General features: G+C 43.9%; 1 protein-coding gene across 1 annotated transcript in view; it reads left to right on the plus strand.

Annotated features, from left to right (window-relative positions):
* CLYBL (citrate lyase beta like) overlaps nt 1–26,613 on the plus strand; it is a 94,605-nt gene that overhangs the window by 57,409 nt on the left and 10,583 nt on the right. The window contains exons 4-8 of the mRNA XM_026038331.1: nt 12,394–12,582; nt 16,087–16,188; nt 18,017–18,110; nt 19,425–19,592; nt 24,270–24,394. Of these exons, the coding sequence (XP_025894116.1) occupies nt 12,394–12,582; nt 16,087–16,188; nt 18,017–18,110; nt 19,425–19,592; nt 24,270–24,394 (678 nt within the window). The remainder of the gene's footprint in view (nt 1–12,393; nt 12,583–16,086; nt 16,189–18,016; nt 18,111–19,424; nt 19,593–24,269; nt 24,395–26,613) is intronic.

Consider the following 26,613-nt stretch of genomic DNA (forward strand, 5'->3'; position numbering starts at 1 on the left):
GGCCTGAATGGTGTATAGAACAAAAGGGTTCAACCTGCCTGCGGCTGTATAGCAGTTCTGCAAGGCGTGTCTTAAAGTAGAATAGCCAGAAAGTAGGTCCAAATGTGTGTGGAGCTGAACAGTGAGCTGTCCTGAGAAATGCAGCCTGAAGCACTGTCCTTAAAAAGGTAGATATATTTATCTCTTTGTGATCAAGTAGCCTGMAGCCATTTTGCTACTGCTTTCTTGCTATTTTCCTTAACCTAATATCCATCTATTTACAAACATCCATGTAAATGCGCTAGAATAATTCATTAATATTCATCACCTCTCGTAAAATGTGACAAAGTTTGTGTTAGGGTAGGTGATCGTCGCAAAGAGGATTAGATGTGTGTTAAGTGTGGATTTACAGTAATAAGATTCAGCGTGATTGATTCCTGCTTGGACAGCAATAGAGGACTTAGCTTCCATATTGGCAGAGATTATTTCTGGTCAACAGGAAATGAAAACTGGCCAAGAAACTGCCAACACAGAATCTGAAGCTGTGAAACCTGGTCAAGAAGAAATAAAGCCAAGTAAGCAACAGATGAAAAATTATCTTAAAGCAGGGTTCAAATCACTCAGTTGGAAATAAGAATTTTACTGGGAACGGTTATATGGAGARCACGAAGGGACATAGGGATGTTTTTCCTAAAATAATTTTAAGGAATGAAGTGATGGATACCAGTAGTTTCAAAACAGAGGGCCTTAACATTTTTCCAGAATATAGAAAATAAATAGAAAGTCTTAATATCTCAAAGACTCCTGAAAGAGAGGAGTTAGAAACCTTGGGAGTCATTTGGAAGAGAACACCAGATGTTGGAAAGTGTTTGGTCAAATGAGGAACCGGAAGAGAAGGAGACTTTGGCAAGAGACATATTTTACAACACTTTCCTGGTGCTGTTGTGTCTGCTYTAGCACCCCCAGATCCGTCTGGCCCAAAGGGAACAACCCACCTGGAGCTGCAGAAACCTACGGCCTCTTGAGACAGGACTTCCCATCGGGTTCACTTGGCCACTGCACACCAAAGGAGAGGGTGGTGGGAGCGATGGGTAGGGAGTGAGCTCATCGATCCAGTGGAGCAGCTCTGCTCCATCTCACTGTTTGTTTTCCTCACAGGAAATAAGTTCTCTGGAGCAAACCCTGGATAAGCTGCTTGAGGGGCACCCAGCTACAAGCGGACATAACAGGAAGGACACCTGAGGGCCGCAGCAACCTGCTGTCCCCCTCAGCACATACCAGAGCGTGCGGGCTGGCGTCCCGCGGGCCTCCCGGAATGGGCACTCGGAGCGCACGAACTCACAGAGGTTGCGGCCCAGCCGGCAGGCTGACGTGAGGTTGTGGAGTCTCCTTCTGTGGAGGTCTTCCAAACCCGCCTGGATGCCGCCCTGTGCCACATGCTCTAGGTGTGCCTGCTTGAGCAGGAAGGTTGGACTAGATGTTCTCTAGAGGTCCCTTCCAACCTTAAATATTCTGTGATTCTGTGATGCRCGGTGGCAGCCCACGAAGCGRCCTGCGCCRAGGCGCGCGGCGCAGCTACCGCCTCAATCCCAGCAGGATTGGCCTGCGTCTGGTGCACATGGCAGGAACTGGGGGTTTTGTGGGAGCCGGAGTAGCCGAGGGCTCCCAGGAGAAAAAGTTACATGCTGTTCCRCATGGAAACCACATCATTACGGGGTAGTCGGAAAGGGTGAACAGGCAGGTTTATCTGGTAGAGAAAAACAGCGCCTATTAAAAAGTGTTCTTTGGGTTAATAGGACATATTTTCCTGACTCTTTTTTGGCAGCCCTGTATTCAMATCAAGAAGGAGGTTCATTTCAAGGCAAAGGGACACAAAATTGGTATACATATCCAAAATAYGTGCTTAGTCCAGACAGCTTTCACAACCATAAAAGAAGCTGGGGTACTGTGAAGAAAAATGATAATTTATTGGATGTCAAACTTGTGAACACTGACTTCCATTTTATCTCCGTAGGCTTAGAATTAATTTAAAGAAAACAAAGTGCCACCACTGTCTAAATGCAATTATATTGCTACAAGATCTTTACTGTCCGTAAAATTTATTCATATAGGAAAATAAAATATATTATCAGCATTTTGGTAAGCAGATACATGCCAAAGCTTTGCGTCCACTCAATGTTATTGGTATTAGCTAAATCCAAAATAGTTAAATCAGTACAAAAGCAGAGTCCAGGCAATCTCCAGCAATTATTAGACAGCATTTGCCATATAAGAAAGGATGAAAAATTGAACCATCTTATTAGTCTTATATTGACACTGATTTTGACAGAGTTGTTGCCTGAAAAGTGATAGAAAATGCTTGATAAAGCAGATCTAAGGAATCTGAACCCTGACAGGCTGCTTGAGTTGAATGAGATACATGCTGGATGTGAACTGGGCTGTAGCTAACAGCAGGTGATGGAAACATAGGTGAAAGAGTCCTCATGTTCTGGAAAAATGGTGTGGAGAGACTTAAGCAAGAGCTGCAGTAGTTGAACTGTCAACTGTTAATGAAGTTGCTGATTGCGGAGACGTCAGTCGGTCGTGCTCGGGTAGCCTTACAGGCAAACAGGTATGTAGGCAAGAACAGGAACTGCTGGTGGTGCTTGCTGCAGGTTGCAGGAGCTTGCTTGAATCCCACCTGTCTCAATCAACAAGAAACCAGCAGGACGGCAAGAGGTTGAGACAGCTCCAGGGGTTTGGTCTGACAAAGTCACAAGCCCAGCTCCCTCCAAAAGGAGGGCAGATATCTCTGAGTAACCTAGAGAGAAAAATACATCTTTGGGTTGGAACGCGATTGCTTTGCTRAAGATGCGTGCAGGCTGTTTGCTGGATGGCCCAGATTATTGGTGCTGGTGAAAAAAAAGACTTGCTGCTTCCTGGTGTCCTTTGAAACCCCCTTGCAATGATGCAGGTGTTTGTGTGGCTAGGCTGGGAACAGGAACACTGAAATGATGGGGTTTAAAAAATCCCCACTCCCCACCCAGAAATAAAACAAACCCGGGATCTCCAAATCTGATTGCTTCAGTGATCCAGCTTGCCTCTTGGCTCGAGAAACAGTTGTGTTGAAAGTGTTAGGGTGGAGGATAAAACCATGGCATGAAGTGGGAATAAGCAGGAGATGCAGAAGAGGGCAGGAACTGCTAGAACTTGTAGAAATCAACAATATACAGCGTTTATCTAACCCTTTTCTTGAGTATGTGCCAACCTTTAAACCTTGCAGCCATTCCAGAAGCTCCTCTAAGAAGCACCTCCTCAGTCAGGTTCTTGTTAAAAATAATGGATTTAATGAGGAAGAAAAGCTTAAAGAAAGACATGTGGCCAGTTCCAATAATTTGTTCCAGGAGTATCTGAATGAGGAGCCTAAGAAGGTTTTGAAGAACACCAATAAACAATAAACTCTGCATGTTTGTAAAGATGTGTATTATCTTGTACTGCTAATGTACAGTTCCTTTATATTAGTGAAGTACAAAAACTGTGAACATAAGATTAGCACAGAGGAGATTTGACCTAGAAAATAACCACCACTTTGGGTATCACTTCTACAATGARGAAAACAACTTGTTTCACTTTAACATTGATCACAGGTCTAGGCAGGCACAAATTCACATCATCAGATTTGGTTTAGACCCCAGAAAACAAGTGAAGTCATTTCTCAAAGGTCCTTACCCCTTGCCGTGAGTGTGTGAGTCACAGAGTTAATTTTATTTATTTTACACACGAGGGCCCTGTCTGTATCAGCTAGTCACTGGTGATGTGGGGACATGCAGGATGTGGCATTTTGGGSCTGTCTCCTCTCTGCCACTTCAGGGGAAGACGAAGGGCGCCGTCATTTCTGTGCTCTTGCCCATTTTTGTGCTCTGCCCATATTGAACAGCGATGAGTGAGTGGCCTCATGATGTCTTTAGCTGAAGCAATGCTGCCTACAGGAGGTGCTAAAACATGTATTTACCGGGGAATGGGGTTTTGGGGTTCCTTGACTGGTCACAACCGCCCATCCAARTGGGATCTCCATCAGAAGGAAGCCCTTCCAGTAGAGGAGGAGGAAGGATTTCTGGCATGCAAAATCTGATATACTGAGGTTAGGTCTTGCTAAGGTGGGAAATGTGTGTACAAAGCAAGTCTGCTTGCAGGAAGGCAAGAGYTGTGCCAATGTAGTGTAAAGCTGCCCAGATCAAAGTTCCCCATGTTGAACAACATTAACAACCCTATGGAGAGCTACCTAGTCAGCGCTTCTGGCCTCTACTTCTTTCAAGCATCTAAACTTGAAGGCATCTGAGATTATGTTCATGCTCTCCTTACATTACTCTCCAGTGGCAGCAATTGCTGCAGTTCGAGGCTTTAGACGTGTGGTTTTCCACAACATGAGTGATATCTGCTGCCCAGGCCTGCTAGGGCAGAAGGGCTCGTGTCCATGTTGCTTAGGGGGGACCCTTTGGAGCCACCTGGTTGCAGAGATGGATACAGAGCAAGAGGCTCTGGGTCTCCCGATGACCTAGGGCAGTGCTCAGGTGGAATAAGAATGTAATTATTTTTCAGTATCATTTTCCCTTGTTTGAACAGTTTATCCCCTGAGATAAAAGGAGCAACATGGACTATTTCTGACGTTTAGCTGAAGATGTGTGTTGGACACCCTGGGGCATGCCAAGGCAACGCATGTGAGTGTTGGAAGGCCTTGATGAGCAGGGTGACTTGGTACCATCTTGTCCATACTGCTCTTTGGAGCTGATCCCTGGAGAGAGCCATCTCTACATCCACATTGTCATTTTGGTTTAGAGGAAAGAGACAAATCCCTCCACAGGAGAGTCAGGATACAAGCTGGCAGTTAATGCCATGTTGGCATTCAGGACCCAAGATCTGCAAGTGAAGTGAGGTGCTAAGTTATAAGACAACATGGATATCCTCATAGGAACCATAACTAGAAATTGAGAGGACAGGACTGCGTTGTTAATCCCTGCGAGTTAATCCCTGCGTTGAAAAGGCACCTATGAAATGAGAAGGTTTAAGAACTCCTGTTCTAGACAGTGGGAGGACTTCATGGTGTGCCTTGCTCAGCATATGACCTCTGAGTGATCAGTTGGTATCATAAATCCCATGCTAAATCTGTTGCATGGAAACACATGCATCTACAAAATGACACCATTTAGCTTCAAAATATGGGATGGAGATGAGGAGAGCTTTTTTATACAAGCATTTGGTTGTACATACTGTGGGGATSACCTGTAAACCCTTGGATTTATAGAATTCTTCAGAATTTTGCTCCCTTACAATTTACAAATCCCTCATTTGTTAGTTTGCCAGATAAGGCTGCTATATGAAAAAGGTGATCATAGAGCAGTATTTATACAATTAAAAAAATAAAAYAAAACATGGTTGTTCCAAGTTTTAGGGTTTTTTTAGCACACCTAGTTTTGCTGAGATTGCGGGTAGACTGGGAAAAGTTTGCTTCCAAAAAAGGGCAGATGAACAAGGCCATRGCACAGGTTACCTGCTTACATTCATAGGTGATTTTCATGAGTCTGGGACTAGCATACAGGATCTTTCAGGGCAAGCAGGCCTAACCCTTCCTCCCTTTCAGCTTAGGAACTGTCTTAACAGTTCAAGGAATACTGCAGGTGCTTTCCTTAATTTAGAAGATTTTTCCTTAGTTTCAGTCTTGTGGTTGGTTTCTTTTTCTGATAAACTTATCTTTTTTACCTTTATTTTATCTGTGTTTTGTCTTGAACATTTCCCACTGTTTCGTGTTTGCCATATTCAGTTTTAATTGTTTTTTTTCTCAAACTGATAATAATTGAAGAGGTAATTAGATGTTTTTTGATAGCAGACATTTGGTTATCTTTGAAATGTTTGATCGATAGCTCACTTAGAGGCACCACACCTGAAATCTGAATAAAAATTATTGCTTTGCTAAATTAGATGTACTTTTGACAAAATGTGGAAGACCAGTATCACAGAATCATGGAATGGCTGAGGTTGGAAGGGACCTCTAGAGATCATCCAGTCCAACCCTCCTGCTCAAACATGTATTTTATTACCAGCATTAACAAAAAGATACATTTACAAAAATAATACATGGATGCTTAGATGTGAACATTTTCCATAATAATTTATTATATTTTATGCCAAGACAATATGTCTTAAACCAGAATATTTTTAAAATAAAAATAACCATAACATATGGATAAGTTCTTGTGCCCTGTGAAAGGAATGTGAAGCCATTTTTTTTTATTATATCAAATTGAATATTCTGTGGTCTCATCTCATCATGCAACAGCTCATTCAGACTGTCCAGGAAGACTAATTAACACTAATGCTTCTAAAGCATTTTCATTTGTGATGCTAATCTGTCACACAAGGAAAAGCATCCGCAGAAAGCTGGGCGAAAAGTAAAGAGACTGCATCTTGCAGCCAGCTTAAATTAGTGTTAGCTTGATTTGTCTTAATTGAAAGGCTGTTTACATCTCTTTCGTAAGTGTTTATGAAAGTTGGCAGACAGAAGAATAGCTGCCTACGTACGGGAACAAAATTGTCTTTTACTGGAGCCGCTTGCATATGATTAAAAAAAAAATAAAAGGTTTAAAATAGCATCGTACACACAGTCCTAAGGTAGAAGCCTGTCTGTGTTTATGCATATACTCACATGTACAGAAAATACTGCATCGGTATTAGAACAAGCAGAGGGATTTATGCTAAACCTTCATATTATATTAACATTTCTGTATGTCCATTCATRCTAGCAGCACACGGGCCTGTGGTTACACTTTTTACAAGGGACCTGGCCGTATGAAAACCATCCTACACACAATTTGTGCTGCTYGTGGTGAGTGTCCTCACGTTGCTGGCTCGGCAGCCACGTGCCGCTCGCAGCTCYGTGTCCCTGCCTGCCACCGTGGTCCTGCTCAGAAACTCCTGCTCCTCTGTCCCCCACTTTGCCTGTAGCTTGAGCCCAAGCACTGCCGCATGGTCCTAGCTGGAAACTGTCCAGCGCGGATGATATCGGATAATCTCCGTCAGCCATCCCCGGGGTCCCCAGCAGCGGCAGCAGGAGGAGGGGGACGCTTGCTAAGGCTCCGTGGCAGCCACCAGGGATCCACCAATGGCTTTGAGAGACCTTCTCCTCCAGAAACACGGAGAAATATTACAGCGAGGAATGTTAGAGCATGGCCAGAGCTGCAATGAAGCTTCTAGGAAGCAGGGTCGGGCCATGATGATGCTTCAGCAGAGCACAATTAAATGGGTTGGTTCGTAACGCGGGGGTACTTGGCTTCAGTTTGGGTGTTGCTACACCACGTACAGCGTGCAAAGGCAGTGAGCAGAGCAGAGGGGAAGCAGCAGATGCTCGCGATGCACTCAGGTGAATCACTAGGTGATAAAGGATCTCCTTATCAGAAAAGTAGGAAGGACTGTGTAAAAAAAGAGAAGGCTTGAATAGACCAAATCATTATTAAGGAAAAAAAAAAACTTTTTTTTTGAACATTTCAAGAAGGAAGAACAGAAAAATCAGAATCTTGCAGCAGTCTAAAACACGTGTGTGTCTAAATTGCAGAGGAGAAATGGTGGTGTAGCCCATGGAGGCCTCCTCTCCCGCAGCCTCCTCGCTTCTTGCCTTTAGGAGTGCGTGTTGGGTTGGGCATGTTCTCCGCTGCACTGAAAGCAAATGTGCTTTAAAACTGCACAGCTCTTAAAAAAAAAAAAAAAAACAAATGAATTGACTAATCAGCCTAGAACGTAACTAAAATAAATGATTTAATAGCAGCTGCTGGAAGCTTTTTGCAAAGTATGTATTTTCTTATGACAGTTCTTTGGACTAACGAGGAATAAATATTTACCATTCTGAAGATTTCTTCTTACAAGTATCTGGCGCAAGGAGAAGACAGGTATCATGAGCAAGTATTTCCTGRTTTCAGAAACATTCTGCTCCACATTGCTGATTGCCTTTGTTTCCTTGAAAACAAATGTAATTTTTCTTTTCTCCTGCCAATCCTGTTTGTGAATGTGAAGCTATTCTGTATGTATTCCCTATTCTGTATCTTATAAATCTATATGGAGAAAATGTCAGGGTTTCCCCCTGCAAACACTCTGTGTTGCCAGTGTAATATTATGGGCACACTTGCGCACTTCTGCAGTGTCTTATAGGAGAAAGGCAACGTCAAGCTTTGTGCGGTATGAGCGAATATAAGTGACAAAAGATTCAGCACTGTCAAGTTCTGTAAACAAATCACTCCAGGGAAGTAACATTAACACATAATTGTATGTTTTTATCATGTCAGACCTGCCACAAAAAATAACTTGAGTTGTGATTACAGTAATTAATTGTTCGGCTGCCATTTGAAACACGCAAACTTATTATTGCAATGAGGATGATACATTCGGGCCAGCCATTTTAGTGCATCATATATGTACATTTCTACATGAATTACTTTTTTTTAAGATGTTAATGGGATGAGAGCTATGTATAAATATATATCTTTACGTATACTCACTATATCTATACTAAGACCCCAAGGTCTCAAGAAACAAAACAAAAAACAAAAAAAGGGGTAAGAATATGCAAGAACAAGGAAACAAAACAGAGCTGCAACTCAAAAGGAACAGGATGTATGTATGCAGATATTGACCTTTTTCTTTTCTTCCCAAAATCAGGCAGTTCTGGAAATCGCAGTGCCGGAAAACTGCCTGGTGAGGTATATTCCCAGTTTCCAAAGCGAGTAGGAAACGTTTTTTGTTTGGTTTTCCTGCCTTGTGTCGCAGCGCACGAGCTCAGTGCGCCGGCACATCTTGGTTTCATTATTTCTTTATTAGCGCTGCGTCCCGGCCGAGCGGGTGGCTGAGCTGCCCGGGCCCGGCCATTCCTGCTGCTTCCGAGCCCAAGGGCTCCGGACCGCCCCACAGCTCAAAGGAGAAGCAGGACACAAAACCCATGGGAGAAGAGCCAAGGTGCCGGGTGCGACTGCGGTGTTAGGAGGCTCTGCTGTCGGGAGCTGCTTTAGGTGCGTTCGTACGCGGCCATTTTAGGCCGGAGCCCACGAGGCTCCTCCCGGCTTGTCACATTCTCCCTCGGATCTCCTATTCTTGCCTGCCTTATCCCATCCGACAGCAGAATTGATACCGCGCTAATCCCTGGAAGTTTGGAACTAATGAACTAACTGCTGGGCTGCCGCCACGGAGCTTGGTCCCAAACTATACTGTACTTCACACTCGATTTATTCTCCAGATGGCGAGACTGTGCAGCCCCGCCGCGAGGGACCACCTCTTCCACTGGAGTGTAAAAGTGGACGGATGTTGTTTTCTTTGCAGATCTGATAATGCAGCGCTAGAAACTTGTGAGGATTAGTTATTAGCCTTAACGGGTGCCAATCGAGCCGGCCTCGTCCTGGCTCCTGTCTTTAATTCCGGGGTCTGTGCGGGGCCTCGCTGGAGGTGGACTCGTCCGCGATGCTGCGTCACCGCAGCTCTTCTCTCCTGCAGTGGCCGTCGCTGGACGGGGCAGTGAAAATCTGCCCGGGTCCTCCTCACCGTCAAGCAGAACCAGCGCAGAAGTAGCCCCGTTGACCAGTGTGGTGACGTTTAAATAGCCCCAGAATGGGTTTTCCAGCAAAAGCTGCCAACTGGATGCATTTTATTAATATCGCTGCTTACCATAGAAGTTGTCTGTTGTCATTTTAATTTCTCAGTTTAATAACCTCCATGGAAGACTATTAAGGAAGGTTCCTCCCATGGAAGCCGAGCATTACTTGGGGTACAATAATCCCAAGATACTTTGGGATGGAGTAATGTATTTATATTTAATGATTAGGTTGATTTCTCTATCGCCTATTTGTTCATGGCAGAGTCCTGTCTGGTGGTGTAGTTCTCTTGGGAAGAGCACAATAAATCATTCCTCTCACTGCTTTTTAAAATCCCCAGCTTGGCCGTTCTTGGCAGGGTGTTTGTATACAATTTGGGAAGTGTGTTCATTCTTAAATCTATCGCTATAAAAGCATTGCTGTATCATGACCATTTTTTTTCTCTGCTATTATTTAAAGTAGTGTAGGTGGCTTTTGCAGGCACCACACAAAAAGAGTAGTACCYGCAATCCATTGCATAATGAGGCAGAAATGGCTTTCCATGTTTTTACATTTTCCARTTTACCCATGAAATGCTTTCTTGGAAACCTGTGTGAGGACCTGACGCTACCTCACAAACACCACAGAGATTTTCCCCCCTTTTTTTGGGATAGATGCAGGGTGAGACCTCTCTGGAGGTCTGGCTTTGAGCAACCAGGTCCTGACAGTTTGGCCCATGATTAAAAATGTGAATCGCTTCCAGATCTGGAACGCTGRTGATTCGAAGCATTTTGCCATGGGAGAGAGTTATTCACGTTCCTGGGATCTGTCGGCAGACAGATCTAGGCAGACAGACCTAAAATGTAGTAGTTCTAAGAAAACGCATCAATTCTCAACCCAACAGATGGCATGGGTGTGTTAACTAACATAGCAACATATTTTCTATTAAAATATGGGAAAAAAACAGCAACCCCCCTCCCCGTGCTTGTTGGTTGGTATAAATTCAGTGAAGTTGTTGGTTATTTTTGGGATACGTACCAGAGGGCTGCACATTTAGTTTATGTAAATTGATAACAGCAACAGCCTGTTAATAAGTGTTTTGTATGGAAATATACCTAGAAAGACACGATCTGTCTTTTTTGGGAAGGGAGTTTGCAGCCTGGGGAGGAAAATCTCAGCTACTGAGATGGTCTACTGCTCATTATTATAATCTGGAGGGGAAAAAAAAAAAAAAAAAAAAACATAATGAATTAGGTTGTGAGGAGTTTTCCAGGGATGCGCCTTCCGTGGGAATTGGATGCTGCCTTGGCGGATGATTTGGGGAGATCTTCATTCTGCAAATTGAATCAGCGTGTGCTGAAACTGCGATAATCTGACTTTAATTAGGAGCGTAGATTGGTTTGGAGAGGGGCGTTTTGAACAACTCCGCTGCACTAGCCCTGGAAACTTCGCGCCTAGCCCGGAGAGCCGGCGGCTCCTGCTCCGAGAAGGGCAGCGCAGGGCGCCCGTGTTGGCCACAAATGGCATCATAGGGTTTGTGTAATTCTGGAAAAGGCTCYGCTGGGAGCCTATGTTCTCCTCCTGTGGACTGTGGGGCGCATGTTCGAGGTCTGCCGAGGAGTGTGGCTGGCAGCACCAAGCCGATGGCGTGTACAGGGGCGTCCTCGGCGCCACATCACGGGCCGCCTCTGCCGCTCTCCCCGCAGCCGTCGGGGCCGCCTGCTTTAAACAGGCCACCACGTGCTGTCCCTCTGACTGCTGTGAGCCCGGGTATCGACTTTGAGGAGCTTTTTCCCTTCTTGTCCTCGGCTTCGCCCGCTGTCTCGACGGGCATCGCCGGTCAGCGGCTGCTTGTGGTTAAAGCCGCTCCGGAGCGGGCGCGCGCGAGCCAGGAGCTTTAAAGTTTTATTAGCGCCGTAAAAGCTCTTCACAAATGAAATGACTTTTGATAAGAGTTCGCTCTGACAATAGGGATTTGTTAGGGGCTGTTGGCGAGCACCGGGAATTTGGTTTTGAAACTGAAATTGGCCGGAAGTCGGGAGCCCAAGTGCTTTCCTTCCCCCTGCCCTCTTCTTCTGGAGGCTGATAAAAGTGTTTCGTGGCCGTAAAACATTTGAGTATCCTTAATGCTGATCAAGTATTAAGCAGATCTGTACGTTTACAGCCCAAGAAACTGTGATCGAATGGCAACAAGGTGCAAGTGGCTTTGGAGGTTGTGCCCTGTGTCACTAGGAGAGGATCTTTTTACAGGATTCAAGGGAAACCACAGGGTCCCTGGGTGTGCTCACGACAYGGGAGTCGCACACGCTGCTTTGGGCTTTCATGAGCTTCACACTTACAGAGGAAAAGGTGTTTGTAGCAAAACCGAGGCAATGAAGATGCATCTGTGCTCACCAAAATAATGTACGTGTTATTTCAGAATATACCAGAGAAAAATGAATTACAACAATCGTATATAAATGTATGATAACACATCACATAAAGATTGGTGTTTGCTGGACACCTTCAGTAACACTGGGCACACTGCTTGCCTTCTACAAGCGGCATTGAAGAAATACTTAGACCTGAAAGGTGAACATTTACCTAATAGCTATGAAGAAATGAGAAAGCTCACTCTGGGAGATGCTGATCATGAGTGGTGTGGAAAAAGACCAAGAGTGACAGACATTTTGGGGACAAAATATATAGCAGCTGTCTAGCTTTTTCCATCACCATTTTAGCAAGTTTTCTGCTCAGTGGACTTCTTTGTCAATAGAAAATAAATGTTCTCTTTCCTTCTTTCCTTTTTTTTCCTTCTTTCTTCCTGTCCTTTTAAATATATATATTGCAGAGAGAAGCAAGACTGGCAGTGGTGAAAACACTTGAAGAGTTTGACTTTGGCCACACGGAAAAATGCGTTCGGATAAACTCTGTGTCCAGTGGTTTGGCAGAACAAGATCTGGAGGTGCTTTTGCAGTCCGGGACTCTTCCTTCAAGCATCATGCTGCCAAAAGTTGAAAATGTTGACGAAATAAAATGGGTGAGTAGTTACCTGCTTTCCTACGTAGTATCTTTTGACAGAAGTGGCTGGGCCAAGAGGGCAGGCGTAGAGATTAATGACTCTGAGTTGAGAGAAGGTTGTATGAAGAAGGTTGTAAATACCATATGAAATGTAAATACCCATATGTTTGGGTAAGATAATTGGGGAACACATACATTTAAATGTGCCTGAGATGTGCTGTATGAAAAGCATATACGAAACACCTTGCATTTATGAAGAAAACTAGCTTTATTCCTTCCACAGTCAGTAAAGCAGCAATATGGATGGCCCAGTATATTATGAAAAACAGAAGCAAAGTCTTAGTATCCAGCTGTTTTCCAAATATTCTGAGATGCAAAAAGGGGTGTTTTAGTTACATGCCGGGCAATGGGGAAAACATGGTAGCAGCATATGAAAAAAATGGGTTGGGGGGAAGGTCACTCCTTGGGGCAACTGGAGGAACAAACAGGAAGCTTTTAACTAGTGGTTTTAATTAGCACAGATATTATTTCCTGAACAGTTCTCTATTTCTTCCTTTTTAATTGCTGACAGGTGTGTTTGTGTTTCATGAGTGACTTTTCAGCCAATAAAACCCTGAAATTTAAATGGTTGGCATGTCAAATTACTTAAGAAAACTTTGAAATGGGCCTAATTACGCCATAATTGTTTTAATTGTTAAGAAGGGGGGAGAGTTTGCATAGCGATACCGTTATTTGGGCAAAAAGGCAGTGACACATTAACGCCGAGTTATTCAGCATGATGTTTTTGGATAGAACATGGTTGGGGATTTTTGTGAGGAAGAACTTCTTCCCTGTGAGGGTGCCAGAGCCYTGGCACAGGCTGCCCAGGGAGGCTGTGGAGTCTCCTTCTCTGGAGATCTTCCCAACCTGCCTGGATGCTGCCCTGTGCCCCGTGCTCTGGGTGTCCCTGTTGGAGCAGGAGATTGGACTGGGTGATCTCTAGGGATCCCTTCCAACCTCAACCATCCTGTGATTCTGTGATAAATCCAGTAGCAGAGCCTCCCCGATGTGGGTGAGCTCACGAGGGGCGACACGTCCCCTCRTGCCGGCACTTAATTAAAAGTCTCATCCTGCTCGGGGTTTGTGGCCATGAAAGTGAGGCGCCCCTTGGCACGAGCGGCCCTCGGAGCTCCCAAAACGGCAGGGCCCTTATCGGGCACCGCGGGCGCTGCCCTCCCGTGGGGCGCGCGGTCCCGTAGGCCGCGTCCCGGGGGCGAAGCGGCCTCCCCGTCGCTCGGCCCGGGGTGATTGCCCCCAACACGGGCGCCCGCCGGCCTCTTCTCCCCGCCGGCGCCTCCTTGGCCGCGCGCGCCGCTCCTCTCGCCAAGCCGCCCTTCCGCCGCGCCGGGCGGCTCAAGCGCCGCGGAAAAGCTGGGCTTACTTGTTCCCTTTTGTGCGCCAATCTCTTGCTCGCCTTTTGTGCCCGGCGCGGGGACTTGTTTGACTGGCATGGCTTATTGGGCCGTAACAAGCGTGACCCGCGCGCCTTTGTGGCGGGACAATTCTCCCACAAATCCCGACCAGTGGCCATTCTTCCCCACACACTATTGGGTGTGCACGGGAATTGAAAGGAGCGCTGTGCCCCGCTACTCCGTCCCCTCCCCGCGCTTTGTTCGCCTCCCTCCGCCTTCCTTCCTCCTGCCTTTTTTTTTTCTTTTTCCCCTTTTTTTTTTTTTTCTGCTTTCACTCTCTTCTCCCTGAAATGAACACTTTACCGGGCCGGAAACATTTAATCGTCTCCTCCTTTTGAAAAAAAAAAAAGAAAAAAGAAAGAAGGAAAAATTAATTGAAACTTCTGCACTCGTTACCTTTTGTATGGGCGCTTGCTGCAGATTTTGTTCAAAGGGAGAGGAAGGGAGCCGGTATTTAATTACACCTTCTTTTCTTTCCCCGTGTTTACCTTCGGGACAAAAGATGCTAAAAATCGCAGGAGCGTGACTTTTTAAACAGCTTAAAATACATGGAGAGACGGGCTGCTTCACCTGGCACCTCTCGTGTAAACCGGGTAGATTTTTCTCTTTTTATCTAAGAAATAAAAATCAGCCTAAATACGAGAGCTGATGTGACGTGACCGCCTCCCCTCCTGTATTTGCTTGGAAGTACCTGGCACCCGGTGCAGCCGCACGTAGGAAGCACAGAGGTTTTCCCTGCACGCTCGTGGGTGCCCGTCTCTCTCTTCCCCCCAAGGAAAAGTTGGAGATTGGAACGCCGTTCTCGATGGCGGAAAGCTGTGATTTATTTGGGCCTAATTGTAAAGTTACTGCAAATTGCTCAAAAGCTTTTTAAAGATCCTCGTGATTAGATTTTTCCTTCTTTCGGGGAGGGGCCGTRGGGGAAGCTAAAAGGGGAAATAACACCTCTAATCCAGCTTCTGGTAAATAGGCTGCCAGCTTTTAAAATGAGTTTCCTTTCTATTAGTCAGAATATTATGCTAAGCCTTAAGCATTAGTTTTTTATGTTGCCATAGCAGCCTTATTCCTGCAGGGTTGTGACCTGCGATGATTACAGTACAAAGCTTATAGGGTCTTGAAACCCCCTTTGAAGATGAAAAGTCTTTGATGGTTTATATTTATGCAAATCTCTTAGATATGATTTACCCAACTGAGACTGAATGGAGAGATGATTAAAATTCCCCTTCCTTTGAGATCCATTAATAGTCGAATATTCCTTAAATTTAAAATATATGCATATGTTATTTTTGTCTTTATTTACGACAATGTCTTTGCCGTACCTGTGATGTGTTTATCTCCTTGCGAATTCCTAGATCTGGGCAGACATAATAGATATACAATATAGGGCTGGTTTTTTTTTTTTCTGCCCTTTTTTTTTTTTTACCCCCTTTTGAAAGAGGGAAAAAAAAAAATCAGTGCGAGAGCTTTTGTATGTTTCCAGATGATAGATTTTGGAATTTGGGCTACCCCACTGGCAGCTCAGAGCTAGCTGTGAACTGGTCTCATGGAAAAAATTGGAGAGCTTTGGTCTTCAAAGAACTAAACTTCCTTTTTAAGGCCTTCCTAGGTAAGCTAAAAACTTAGGAAGAAAAGCCTCCCGAACAAAGGGCAGCGGTGCCGTAATGAATCACACGGGTGCCACTTGGAGGGCCGCGGCGCACGGGCGCCGGTGTCGGTGCCGGCCCGAAACCAAACGGGGCGCCAGGTACCGCGGCGCTGCTCGGCGCCGGCCGCCACCGGGGTGCTGGGTGCCCGGCGCACGGCCCCAGCCTCTCCCCTTTTCCCTTGGGTTTTTGTTTAGTTTTGCTCTGCTTTTCCTAACCGAGCCTGGCAACTTCGGAACCGTTCCGCGGTGCTGCCACGTAGGCCTCCCAAGAGCCCAGCCTAAAAGCTGCTTTCCCTGCCTTGCCTTAATGATAAGCTGGGACGGGGAGGTGCGAGCAGGTGGAGGACGCGGTGCTGTCGGGGCACGTGGACCCTCGCGAATGATTTTTCTTTTTTTCCCTCCGATTGCTCACGCTGTCTCGTTTTAGTTTTCAGACAGGTTCTCCCACCACTTAAAGGGCCGGACACTTGTAGAACCAATGAATTTTATCCCTTTTGTGGAAACCGCACTGGGCTTGCTCAATTTTAAGGTAAGCAGCTCTTAATGGGGCTGAAGTGTTCATGCTTTATCATCRCAGCAATCTAAGATAAGTGAAATAGTCCATAGTGTCACAGCAACTACTTTAGAGAAGAGAGGTGGAAAAATAACAGGCGTTTTGTTTTCAGTCCCCTAAAACATTCACGTGCTTAATGCTCRTGTTTGTATTGCAAAGGCCTTCATAAATCCCAAATATTCCAGTGAAAGAACAGTTCAAAATAGTCCATGCCAAATAAAAAAGCCTCTCCACATCATTATGATGGTGATTTTTAACATCCTTCTAGTACAAACATGCTTCCAAAATGATTTGGGAAACTCACATTGCTGCAGCAGACGGGACTGCTTAACAACTATCAAAGTTGATTTTGTATTACTATGTCAAAAAAAAAAAAAAAAAAAAAAAAAAAAAAACTATTTCACTGTTCCTAAACTGGTGTCTTTATAATGATTTCTCCTGATAACATTTCAATCAAATTTCATGTTACAGCCTTTCACAAGAGCCTACGATGAAGGTTAACACTCAGATTCACTGCATAATTAAACTTTCCAAACACCACCTGTCCGAAGAGCGTGCTGCTTTTCAAGGCAGTTTGAGCTCAGATCGCAYGTTATACTGTTTTCCTGCTATTTCTTCTACACACACAAACACCTCCCGCTCTTCAGCATCGCCCCCCTGCTTTTCTTCTTGCTTCTCTCCACAAAAGCGAGCCGGGCTGAGGGGGAAAGGGGAGACGCCAGCGAGGCAGCCCCCCTGCCCTCCGCTCCCGGAGRAGCCGCGGAGCAGCGGGGCACATCGGGGCCACCAGGTCGACCCGGCGGCTCGGGGGCCACCAGCCGGGCAGCCCCTTGCCCTGCGCCCCACGTTGCTGCCTCCCGCCCCTCGCACAGCCCTGCCACGCAAACCTGCTCCTGCCCGGGCTGCACTCGCCCGCATAAATCCATTCAATTCCATTTGAAGCAGTCTGACCATTCTTTTTTTTCCCGTGGAAGTTTTAATATTGCAGCTCTCGACGCTGGCAGGAGAGGTGCCTTTTAAAGGGGTCTGTTTTATAATAATTCCTTACCCCGATAGCCACCATAGACGAGCACCCACTAGCAGAGTTTGGGATTACATCTGACGCTCCCATACATACATACATACATCCTGAGACATCCTTAAAATAATAAGGTTAGTCAAATATTGATACACAATTGTAGTAATTTGGAAATGCACTTCCAAATAACTGCAGTAGCAAAATTTTCCTTGCTTTTACTTTAATACTTTTCTGCAGTTACTTGTTGCATTTTTAACTTTCTTAGCTATTTTTTAGTTATATGTAACAAAAGGCTTTAAACCGGCCATCAATCCAATAAGGAATCCTCAGCCATTTAATAAAAGATATTATTTATTTACCAAAAGATTTTTTTTTGTGCAATGCTGTTAAGTGCTTAATCAAATTTAAKAATTTTTGATTGCTTTTAGGCAATGCTTGACAAGCGTTTAGTTCCGTGTTGCTACATAAATAGCCCAAGTACCATAAATACCATAATACCTGGGGCATTATGGAAAGCTTCTGCTATAAGGTAGGGAACTGAGGATGGTGTCCTATAGCTACACACATACATGTAGGCATGTGTATGCACTTAGCCAAACATAATTTCTATTTGCTGAGTCATTTTAAAGCACCGCACGCTGCAAACACCTGCAACAGCTTTGCTTAGTGGAAGCAATTTTAGCCAAAGTATTTCCAAATTTTAGCAATGACGAGCCGAGGTAGCAGCCCTTAGCCCCCGTGCTCCCTGCATTCCTGCAGAAATTAATGCTGTGTTCTCGTTTGAAGGCTGTCTGCGAAGAGGCACTGAGAGCAGGCTCCCGAGCTGGCTTTCGTTTGGACGCGGTCGTCTTTGGAGGAGAGGATTTCCGTGCCAGCATAGGTAGTTGCCTCCCTGTTTATTGTAAATGCTCCAGAACGACACTGGAAAAACCTCGTGGGATTTATCCACCTTTTCTGACAGCAATAGTTAAAGGAAAGCAGACATTTGATGCGGCATTTTATATTGCTTTTATTTTCCTCCATGTTTTTTTTCCAGTGCAGAATGTATTGTGGAGATATGAAAATGTGGTCCCTGTACGTGACAGGACACTGACACTTCCTTGAAATTCTTGCTCTGCAGCAATGAAGATTAAGTAAAACAAAGCAAAACCTGTYGAGTCACTGACATTTTTTAAAAATGTAATACCCATAAGAAGCATGCACATACCTTTAAGAACAGCATTTAAAGTCCTAAAATCCTGCTCTCTCTTTTATCATCACTTTACAGTCAATTTTAATACAGGATTTTGACATCATACTCAGCAAATCTGTTATATTTTGCTTTTATAAATTTACACTATGCATGTCCCTTGTCAATACAGTCATCTCTGCCATGGATTTATGTTAAAGCCCTATTACTCCTCCTCAGAAATGAAAAGCATTTCAAAATATGCATTATAGATGGCCATTAGCTTATTAATCTGATTCAGTTAAAGACCATAGTGCAGACCTGCCAATGTATAAATTAAAGATGTTAACGTAAAAATTAATATCGATTGACTATATGTTTCCTTGCAAATTGGAAATCTGGGTTGAGGGAGTGCATAGTTATTTTTTCACACCAGCCTTCATGTGTGAATGTTGCTTAGCTGGTGAAGTGCAAGCACATGAAGTCTCAGGAATACTTTTGGTGGTTCTTGGAAGGCATCTACCATCATTTCTCATCCAAATGTTGAAGCTTAAATATTCAGCTTAGGACATCAGTTGTGACAAGAATCACAACCAAGGAAAGTGCAATTCTGTTCTCAGTGTGAATTTTTTAACCATTTATTTGTACCCAGTGTGCCAATTTGTATTAAGCCCCTCGTGCTGTAAYGCGTTTCGGTGCACCCACAGCAAATAGCACAACTGAATAATTACTTCAGGTGAGTCCCACCTCRACCCTCCTTGCCGAGCAAAACTTCCACTGACTTGTTCCTGATCTGAACCAAATCAAAGCCTGAATTTTATCAGCCAGTGTGTAAAGGGAGCGTTTTATTGCTAAAGAAGCTTATCCTTGGCTCCAAAGACCCTTATTTTGGCAACACTGCCTTGCATCCCTCTTTTGCTTCCTGAACTGAGTGAAATCTGAAATGTATTTTTAATAAGAAATGTTACGAATCGAAAGGTTTAAAGCAATGTTGCCGTCCTTTCCTTGTTTTCCTTGTTTTCACAGGCGCAACAAGCAGTAAGGAAACTCACGATATTCTGTATGCCAGGCAAAAAATCATAGTAACAGCCAAGGCCTTTGGCCTGCAAGCTGTAGACCTCGTCTACATCGATTTCCGGGACGAGGACGGGCTCCGCAAGCAATCCAGGGAAGGCGCCTCCATGGGATTCACGGGTAGGGATTCCTGCCCCTGTCCCTAAACACTGCACATCCTCTCCTGTTGAAATGTGCCGCTGCATTTACTGTTGCTTAGACAAATAACTCGGCTGGTTTATTTCAGGTCATTTATTGAAAAGCTTAMGTAGTGCCAAATGTGTCTACATTTATTAGCGCCTTTAAAACTGCAGCCTGGAAATTTTTACCTGCAGAATCACAAGCTGCTTTTTAAAATCACAGCCCAGCAAGCGCACGGCCGTTTTCCAAGGAGAATCTGGGGTAGGGGATGGGCACTGCGTGCTTCCTCCAAACACAGAGCATGGCACACGCCATCCGATCGGTCCGCAAGTGCCTCTTAAAATATATTGATCCCCCTTTTGTATTTTTAAACACAGCTGTTAAAAAAAAGAAAGTACATTTTAGGTGAAGGAGCTGATAAGCAACTGCTGCATACTAATTGCTGCGGGAAAGTTATTCTCTTATTATTTTCTTTGATTTGTTTTTCATCTCCTGGCTCCCCTCCCAGTAAGTGCTGGTGACACCTACGGGTATTGGCAGACAGCAAGAGCAGCAGGCTCCTTGCAGCAGAGTCCTGTAATGCAGCCTGTTACCCTGTGATTGGTGCAGCAGATCACTCAGACACCCCGAGGAGACCGTGCAGCCACCAAAGATTGTGTTTTTGCAATAGAAATCAGCCATTTGACACGTGCACTATAGAATGCGAGGATATAGCGCTAACATTTTAGATTATTGGTCTGCTGACATTTTAGATTATCGGTTTCTGACCAGCATTCAAGGCATATTTCAGGGCAACAGGATATTTCCTAGGATTTTATGATCCAAGGAGTATGTCCCGATGACGTGAGCTAACAGAATGTATTTTTCCAGTTAAGAGCATGTAGTATCTGGAAGCAGCAAGCAGAGTAATCCAAAAAACCCCAAGCATTCTGGTAAGTGTGTGGGGCACGACAGCCAGAGATGGGCAGCGCGTTCTCCCCAGCTCAAACTCTGCCTTGTTGTCCGCTCAACTTCAGCATTTGCAAAGCCACCCCTCGTTTCAGAGGTAAAAGTGTTCGCTCCTCACAGCCCCTGAGTATTAGATATCTATTACATAGATTCCCACCCTTGATCCTCCTGCTAGTGAAGCCAGGAAAATAATAGAGCTCCCAAATGGTAAAACCTGCCGACGGCTACGTAATCCGGAGCAGGATTTTCTGGTTTAAGGGGGGCTTGATTTTTGAAAAACTTAAGCACCTGAACCTCCTGTTGACAGAAGATGGAGCTGCAGATGCCAGGCACCTTTGAGAGCACTCTGACTGACTGCTCGACGTGTCCTTAAATCCTGGACCCAGGCTAGAACATTCAGAAAACGCTAACCTTAAAGCAACACCGATGGCGCTTTGGGCTCCATATAGTCCACGTATAGGACACCCTCGGACACCAGGACAGGCCCCCGAGAGGTGACAAAGAGAAGGGCCCCTCCTGGCAGCGCGGGGCAGGAGGTTAATCTCCGAGCCAGGCGCAGGGGCGGCCGGCGGTTCCGCGGGAGCAGCCGGACGCGCGCAAGGTGCAGGCTCCATAGGCGGGAATTCCCAGCGCCTGCCTTTCCACAGCTATCCCCAGCGCGCCTCAAAGCGCAGCGAGCCGCCCGGCAGCCGCTCCAGCCGGAATTAGGCGTGGGGCAAYGCTCACTTCACTGATTCAGCAGCCAGAAGGGAGCGGGAAAAAAAAGGGAAGAAAAAAAATCATAAAAAAATCTGTTCATGTCAAAACAAAACAGATTTTTTTTCATACTTTTGGTAAAAAAAAATATATTTGAGGTCAATCCAGAATATTTCATTCGTTTGTTTCTTTTGCCTTCATTTTTAAAATATTTTTATAATCTTTGCTGGTTTTGTTTAAAAGAATATATTTCCAAACTAAAATTTTTGTTCCAAACGAAACATGTCAGCATTTCCCATTTAATATTCATCACAGAAAATTACAAATGGGTTTCAGCTTAATCTGTGACCTACAAAGCAGAAGTCTGCAGAGCATATTTGCCACTGACAACTGCCTGATAATGTGATAATAAAATACTGAAATGTTGCCTTAACAAGAAGTTCCAAACATATGATTCCTGTTATTTTTCAATATTGAAGATCACATCCTGCGATTTTTTCACATATCATTAGGATCATTGAAACCAACAGGACAARAATGAGTTGAGGCTTTCAAATTGATCTGTTAACTGGCAAACCGCACACTTCTTTGCCTGCAAAGAGGGCAAATTTTGCACCCTGAAAACGGATGCAATTCATAATACTCAGCAAAGTCCTACGGTCTTAAAATTTTCCTGTATTTAGATTTAGACCACTGGAGTTAGACTTAATGTAATCAAATATGCTTCCTGTTAGAAAAGTTAAATAATATAACRAAGAGTTTGCCATTTATTTAGTTACTATTATGTCCCTCACTGCTTATTGTAGCATTTTTTTCCTTCCAGCTATCTTATAAATAGCCTGCTGTTTCTTCAGTAAGTGTGTTTCATATATCAGAATGTTTTCAAATGTAATTTAGCCCAGGCAATATACTTTTTTTTAATGTATAAATTAATAAAATATACATATGCACCTGTATATAGACATATATACCCACATACAGCAAGATGCCTAACAATGCCATAGCGCGGCACGGAGTTCCAGTCTGTGTGTTGCCTGTATAAATGGTCATCAGCTTCAGGAATGTTTGTATAAAAATTAAGTAAACCTCAGACTAAGCTTTAACAGCTGACTTAGTCATTATAGAAAGTCCTGAGCTCCATGCTGAGAAGCCCGATATAAATATGAAACGCTATAGGTTTCCTCTCTTTTTGCAGGCTTTTGTAGCAGACTAAAATGACACCATCATACACCTAAAAGACTTGACAGGTATTGATTTAAAGCACGATATATCAAGTGGTACTGTAAAAAGGATTTCATGGTCATAAATTTTAATGTCTTCCAATTTTGCACTCGCTCAGTAACTTGTCAATAACAACAATTCCATTTAAAATATTTGCCTCATTCCTGCATGGCATTACGTCTATTATACACTTATTTGGATACATAATCTGTGACAAAAATCAACCGAGTGCTATAAATCAAACGTTAGATTGCTTTCTGCAAGCTGCTCATGAAGGTTTTAACGATGCAAAGTGCAGCTTGTTACTGCAAGCACCTTTGTGAAAAGAAAACATTATTACAGAAATGTTTTACACTTAAGAAAATCATAATAAAATACGTATTATTAAAAATTAAAGCATAGTAAGATAATTATTTTTATTTTTGTTACAGAGAGGTTTTCAGGATAATTTCAAATATACCCTACATTTTTCCCAGAAAATTAAACTTTGTAGGATTTTGTAGGAGTTAGTTCCGCACTCTTCAATTTTAGAATKAGTAGTGCAGCCGGGAGGAGCGGGTCATATTAAAAATAAGGAATAGCAGCATTTGGTTAAATTGTCTAAAACACCTTTGACTGGAACTAATGCAAACCCTGCTAGTTTAAGAAATTTGTCTCCCTAGCATTTCTTTCAAATGATGCAGTTCTTAATGAATTTAAAACTTCTAACTATATTTTAAACATTTTTTTTAATATTTAATATTTAATATTTCCCTTAATGAAACGTGACACTGAAAATTTGGATGGCCTAAAGATTGTAAACAAAAGATTGTAGAATGGGGAATAAAATAAAAGGGACCTCTTTAGGCCATTTTCACTGTAGAAAGGCAATAACAGTGAGCAGTAACTAGTGCCCTGTGTGCCTGGGCTGAGCAGCCTGTGCCGGCATAGCCAGGATTTTTGTTTGTCCTCCACATTCCCGGTTCTGCGGCATGGAGGTTGCACTTTTGGCAACTGGAAGCGCGCTCTGTGGACACCGTTTTATATAAAATTGATGCTTTTCCGTGGCTATGCCACACRAGGCGGCGGGACGGGGCTCGCCGTGCCCCTCTCTGCCGCGGGATGCCAGTAAGAAAAAGGCAATATCTGTTTGTATTTTGTCATTCATATTTGTACAAGAAAGCTTAGGGAGGCGCTCAATAAAACCCCAAGATCCCCCTGATAACTGTTTCCCACACCTGTAACTAAGCAAACCCGGCACCGCACCTGCAGCAGCCGGCTGGTGCTGCAGCAAACACGGATGGACCCACGGCATCTGATCCCACTAAGCTTGCACTTGTAGGGAATTGCACTTTAATTTAGGGAATGATCCTTACGCTGCTGTTAACTTTTCAGTTCAACAAACATCTCGCGATCAGCTCCGTTTCCTGCGTATACTTTATTACAGCTTATTTATACATCTGGCTATACATCTAAGCTGCCGCGATGCTCTCTGCGTAGTTGTTCCTGGCCAAACCGTTGCACCTGAGACAACAACAACAAGACAACGTGTGGCCGGGAACGGGAGGGGAGGGAAGCATGGCGGGTTCGTTCAGATGAGGCTCAAGCAGCTCTGGCTCGAGAYATTTTTGTTCTTAAAAAAAATCTGGCAAAGGGCTAGCTGCCTGTTGTCCAGTTGGGAAAAAAAAAAAAAAGGAAAGAAAAAAAAAGTAAAACAATCAGTTAAATAGCAGAAAGTCTATGAGGCATATGAGAGCCTCAAGTGGTTGGAACATTTTGTTTGAACATCTGTTTGTCGATGCATGATTCTGGTGTTATTAATCTTCTTTGTAGGTAAGCAGGTGATTCACCCTAACCAAATTGCTGTTGTCCAGGAACAGTTCTCTCCAAGCCCTGAAAAAGTAAAGTGGGCACAAGAGCTGATTTCTGCTTTTGAAGAACATCAGCGATTAGGAAAGGTAAATATTTCCTTAATATCACATAGCGGAAAGCAGGTTTGAGTAATGTTTAAAATTGAGCAAGATCGATGGGGGCTGCTTGTGTGTGTGTTGTAAGGGTGCTGTAACTGAGAGCGGTGCTTGTGAAATCTGTAGCTGGCTGGAACAYGGACTGTGTATTTGTTATAGATGCAGCACGTCCCAGGATGGTCTCAAATAGAGGGGCTATCTTTCTCTCCCCCTGTTTTAACTTGCACTCTCCGAGTACATGTGTCTACCTGCGTCTCTCTGCAGCTTCAGTGAATTAAAACTGCTTCTCAATTATGTCGTAGAGTGCTGGTGAAGCTGTCAGATGAAAACATTTGCAATCAAAAGGCAGGTATCCTGGGAGAAGGCTCAAACTGCTTGGGCAGGCATCACTGATGGGAAGAGATAAGCAGAGGATTAGAAATCCTTGGGTTTCAGGAAAATTTCTGTATTGGTAAAATACCTCTCTTGGAGGGTTTGTTGCTGGAGCCGTCCCTACCAGCGAGCAAACTCGCTTTTGAGCAAAACTGTTTGCAGGCTCTTAATCATTAAAAATGGGAATGTTTTATGTGCATTTGTACCAATTGATGGACCTGGAATTTGGATAGAGCAGGAAGCAAATTAACGCTAGAATATGATTGTTCCTAATTTAGTGCATCATTGAGTCTCACGTTTCCTGCTCTGTGGGTTTCTGCTATGTAAATATTGCGGTGGTGATGCACAATCTGTCTCTACTTTGTGCCAGTAATACTTAAATTAGGGGTCGCCTGAAGGAAGATTTTATGCTAGTTGCGGCATTGTCAGTTAATTATCTTAAAGGTTATTTGCTATAATCCAGTTTGCCTCTTTTTGAAAGAAAAAAAAAAAAGTTGCAGCTAAATATGTTTTTCTCAGTTACAGCCAAAGCCGGGATAGTTAAAAAGCAGAGTCCCGGTGTCAGAATGGCGAGTGCAGGTAAACAGAAAGGGCTTACGTGTGTTTGTGAAGAATTTAAGTGGGGAGAAAAGCATATTCCGTAATGAAGTTTGGTATARAAGAGTGTGCTTAGGTTTTCTCTTTCTGCGGTGCCATACAAAGGTCTTCTGTGCATTTCTTTGCTTTCCGATGGGTAGTAACACGCTAGAATCACTGCTTCCCTGTTTTCCTGCACTTCTAATACCACAGATGTTTTTTATTATAAATTCTAAAAAAGGTCAAAGCAGAAATTGTGCTTTCATCTCAGGATAAAAGTGTTGCAAAGTATTTAGTCTGCCCTTTTCCATGCGAGGCGACCATATCCTGTCTACAGTATTTAGGTGTTTCTGTGATGTCCGTTACGATGATATTGGGGTGCCATCCCCAGCAGTTATTTCAGGTCACTAATATTCTGTTATATTTCTGCATCTCTTTGTTCCGTTGCCCCTTGATTTTTAAGCATAGTTGTCTTCATGAAAGTGATTTAGAGCGAAAATGTGTGACCGCTGTGTACGTTACCCCGACGTACAAAACTTGGACCTCTTACAAAAGGCATCATTATAAGCCTGGTGTCAGTGCAAATGTGTAGCTAGGTAGATGCAGAATGAGAAAAAGTCAAATGTCAGACCCTGCCAAATAGTGTTTATCACTTGCCTATCAATTCATCTGAATTTAATCTCAGAAATCTCATTTAAGAAATGCTCCTGTTGTTTAAACTACTGAGGAGCAGGGGCAAAACTGAACTGTAGTGCTAGTATCAAAAAAAAAAAAAAAAAAAAAGGAAAAAAAAAAACCTGAGGGCTGTATTAAATACTGTATTAAGCACGATTTAATATTTACGAATTCTGTATTAGGTGAGCATTATTCTTTGGGTTTGTTTTGATGCTTCTATTTTATTAGATTGTTTCTGGTATCGGCCCTTTTATGACTGTTCTTTCTTGTAATAAGAGCTTTTTAATTAGATTCGAAGCTTCTGCAGTTATTCACAAATACAGATTTGCTGGATGTTTGTGGTATTTCCTTTAACCCACCCGGTTGCACTATTCATATATTTTTGCATGTAGGGGTCTATCCGAACGAACAGTGTCGGCAGGTTCATCTGCGAGCCTTGGGATCTCACGTTCCTCCAGAGTGGCCGGGCTCCCGGGTATCTAAACGGGAAAAGCAGTTTTCTGTGCTGCGGTGCCCGCAAACTTCCTCACTGAGTTTGCATTTTGGTGCTGCAGATGTGTCAGTAAGAAGGGCCAGGGCAGGCTGAT

This window comes from Nothoprocta perdicaria, unplaced genomic scaffold (assembly GCF_003342845.1).
Source record: "Nothoprocta perdicaria isolate Ctin4 unplaced genomic scaffold, notPer1 scaffold_208, whole genome shotgun sequence".
NCBI classification, from domain to species: domain Eukaryota; kingdom Metazoa; phylum Chordata; class Aves; order Tinamiformes; family Tinamidae; genus Nothoprocta; species Nothoprocta perdicaria.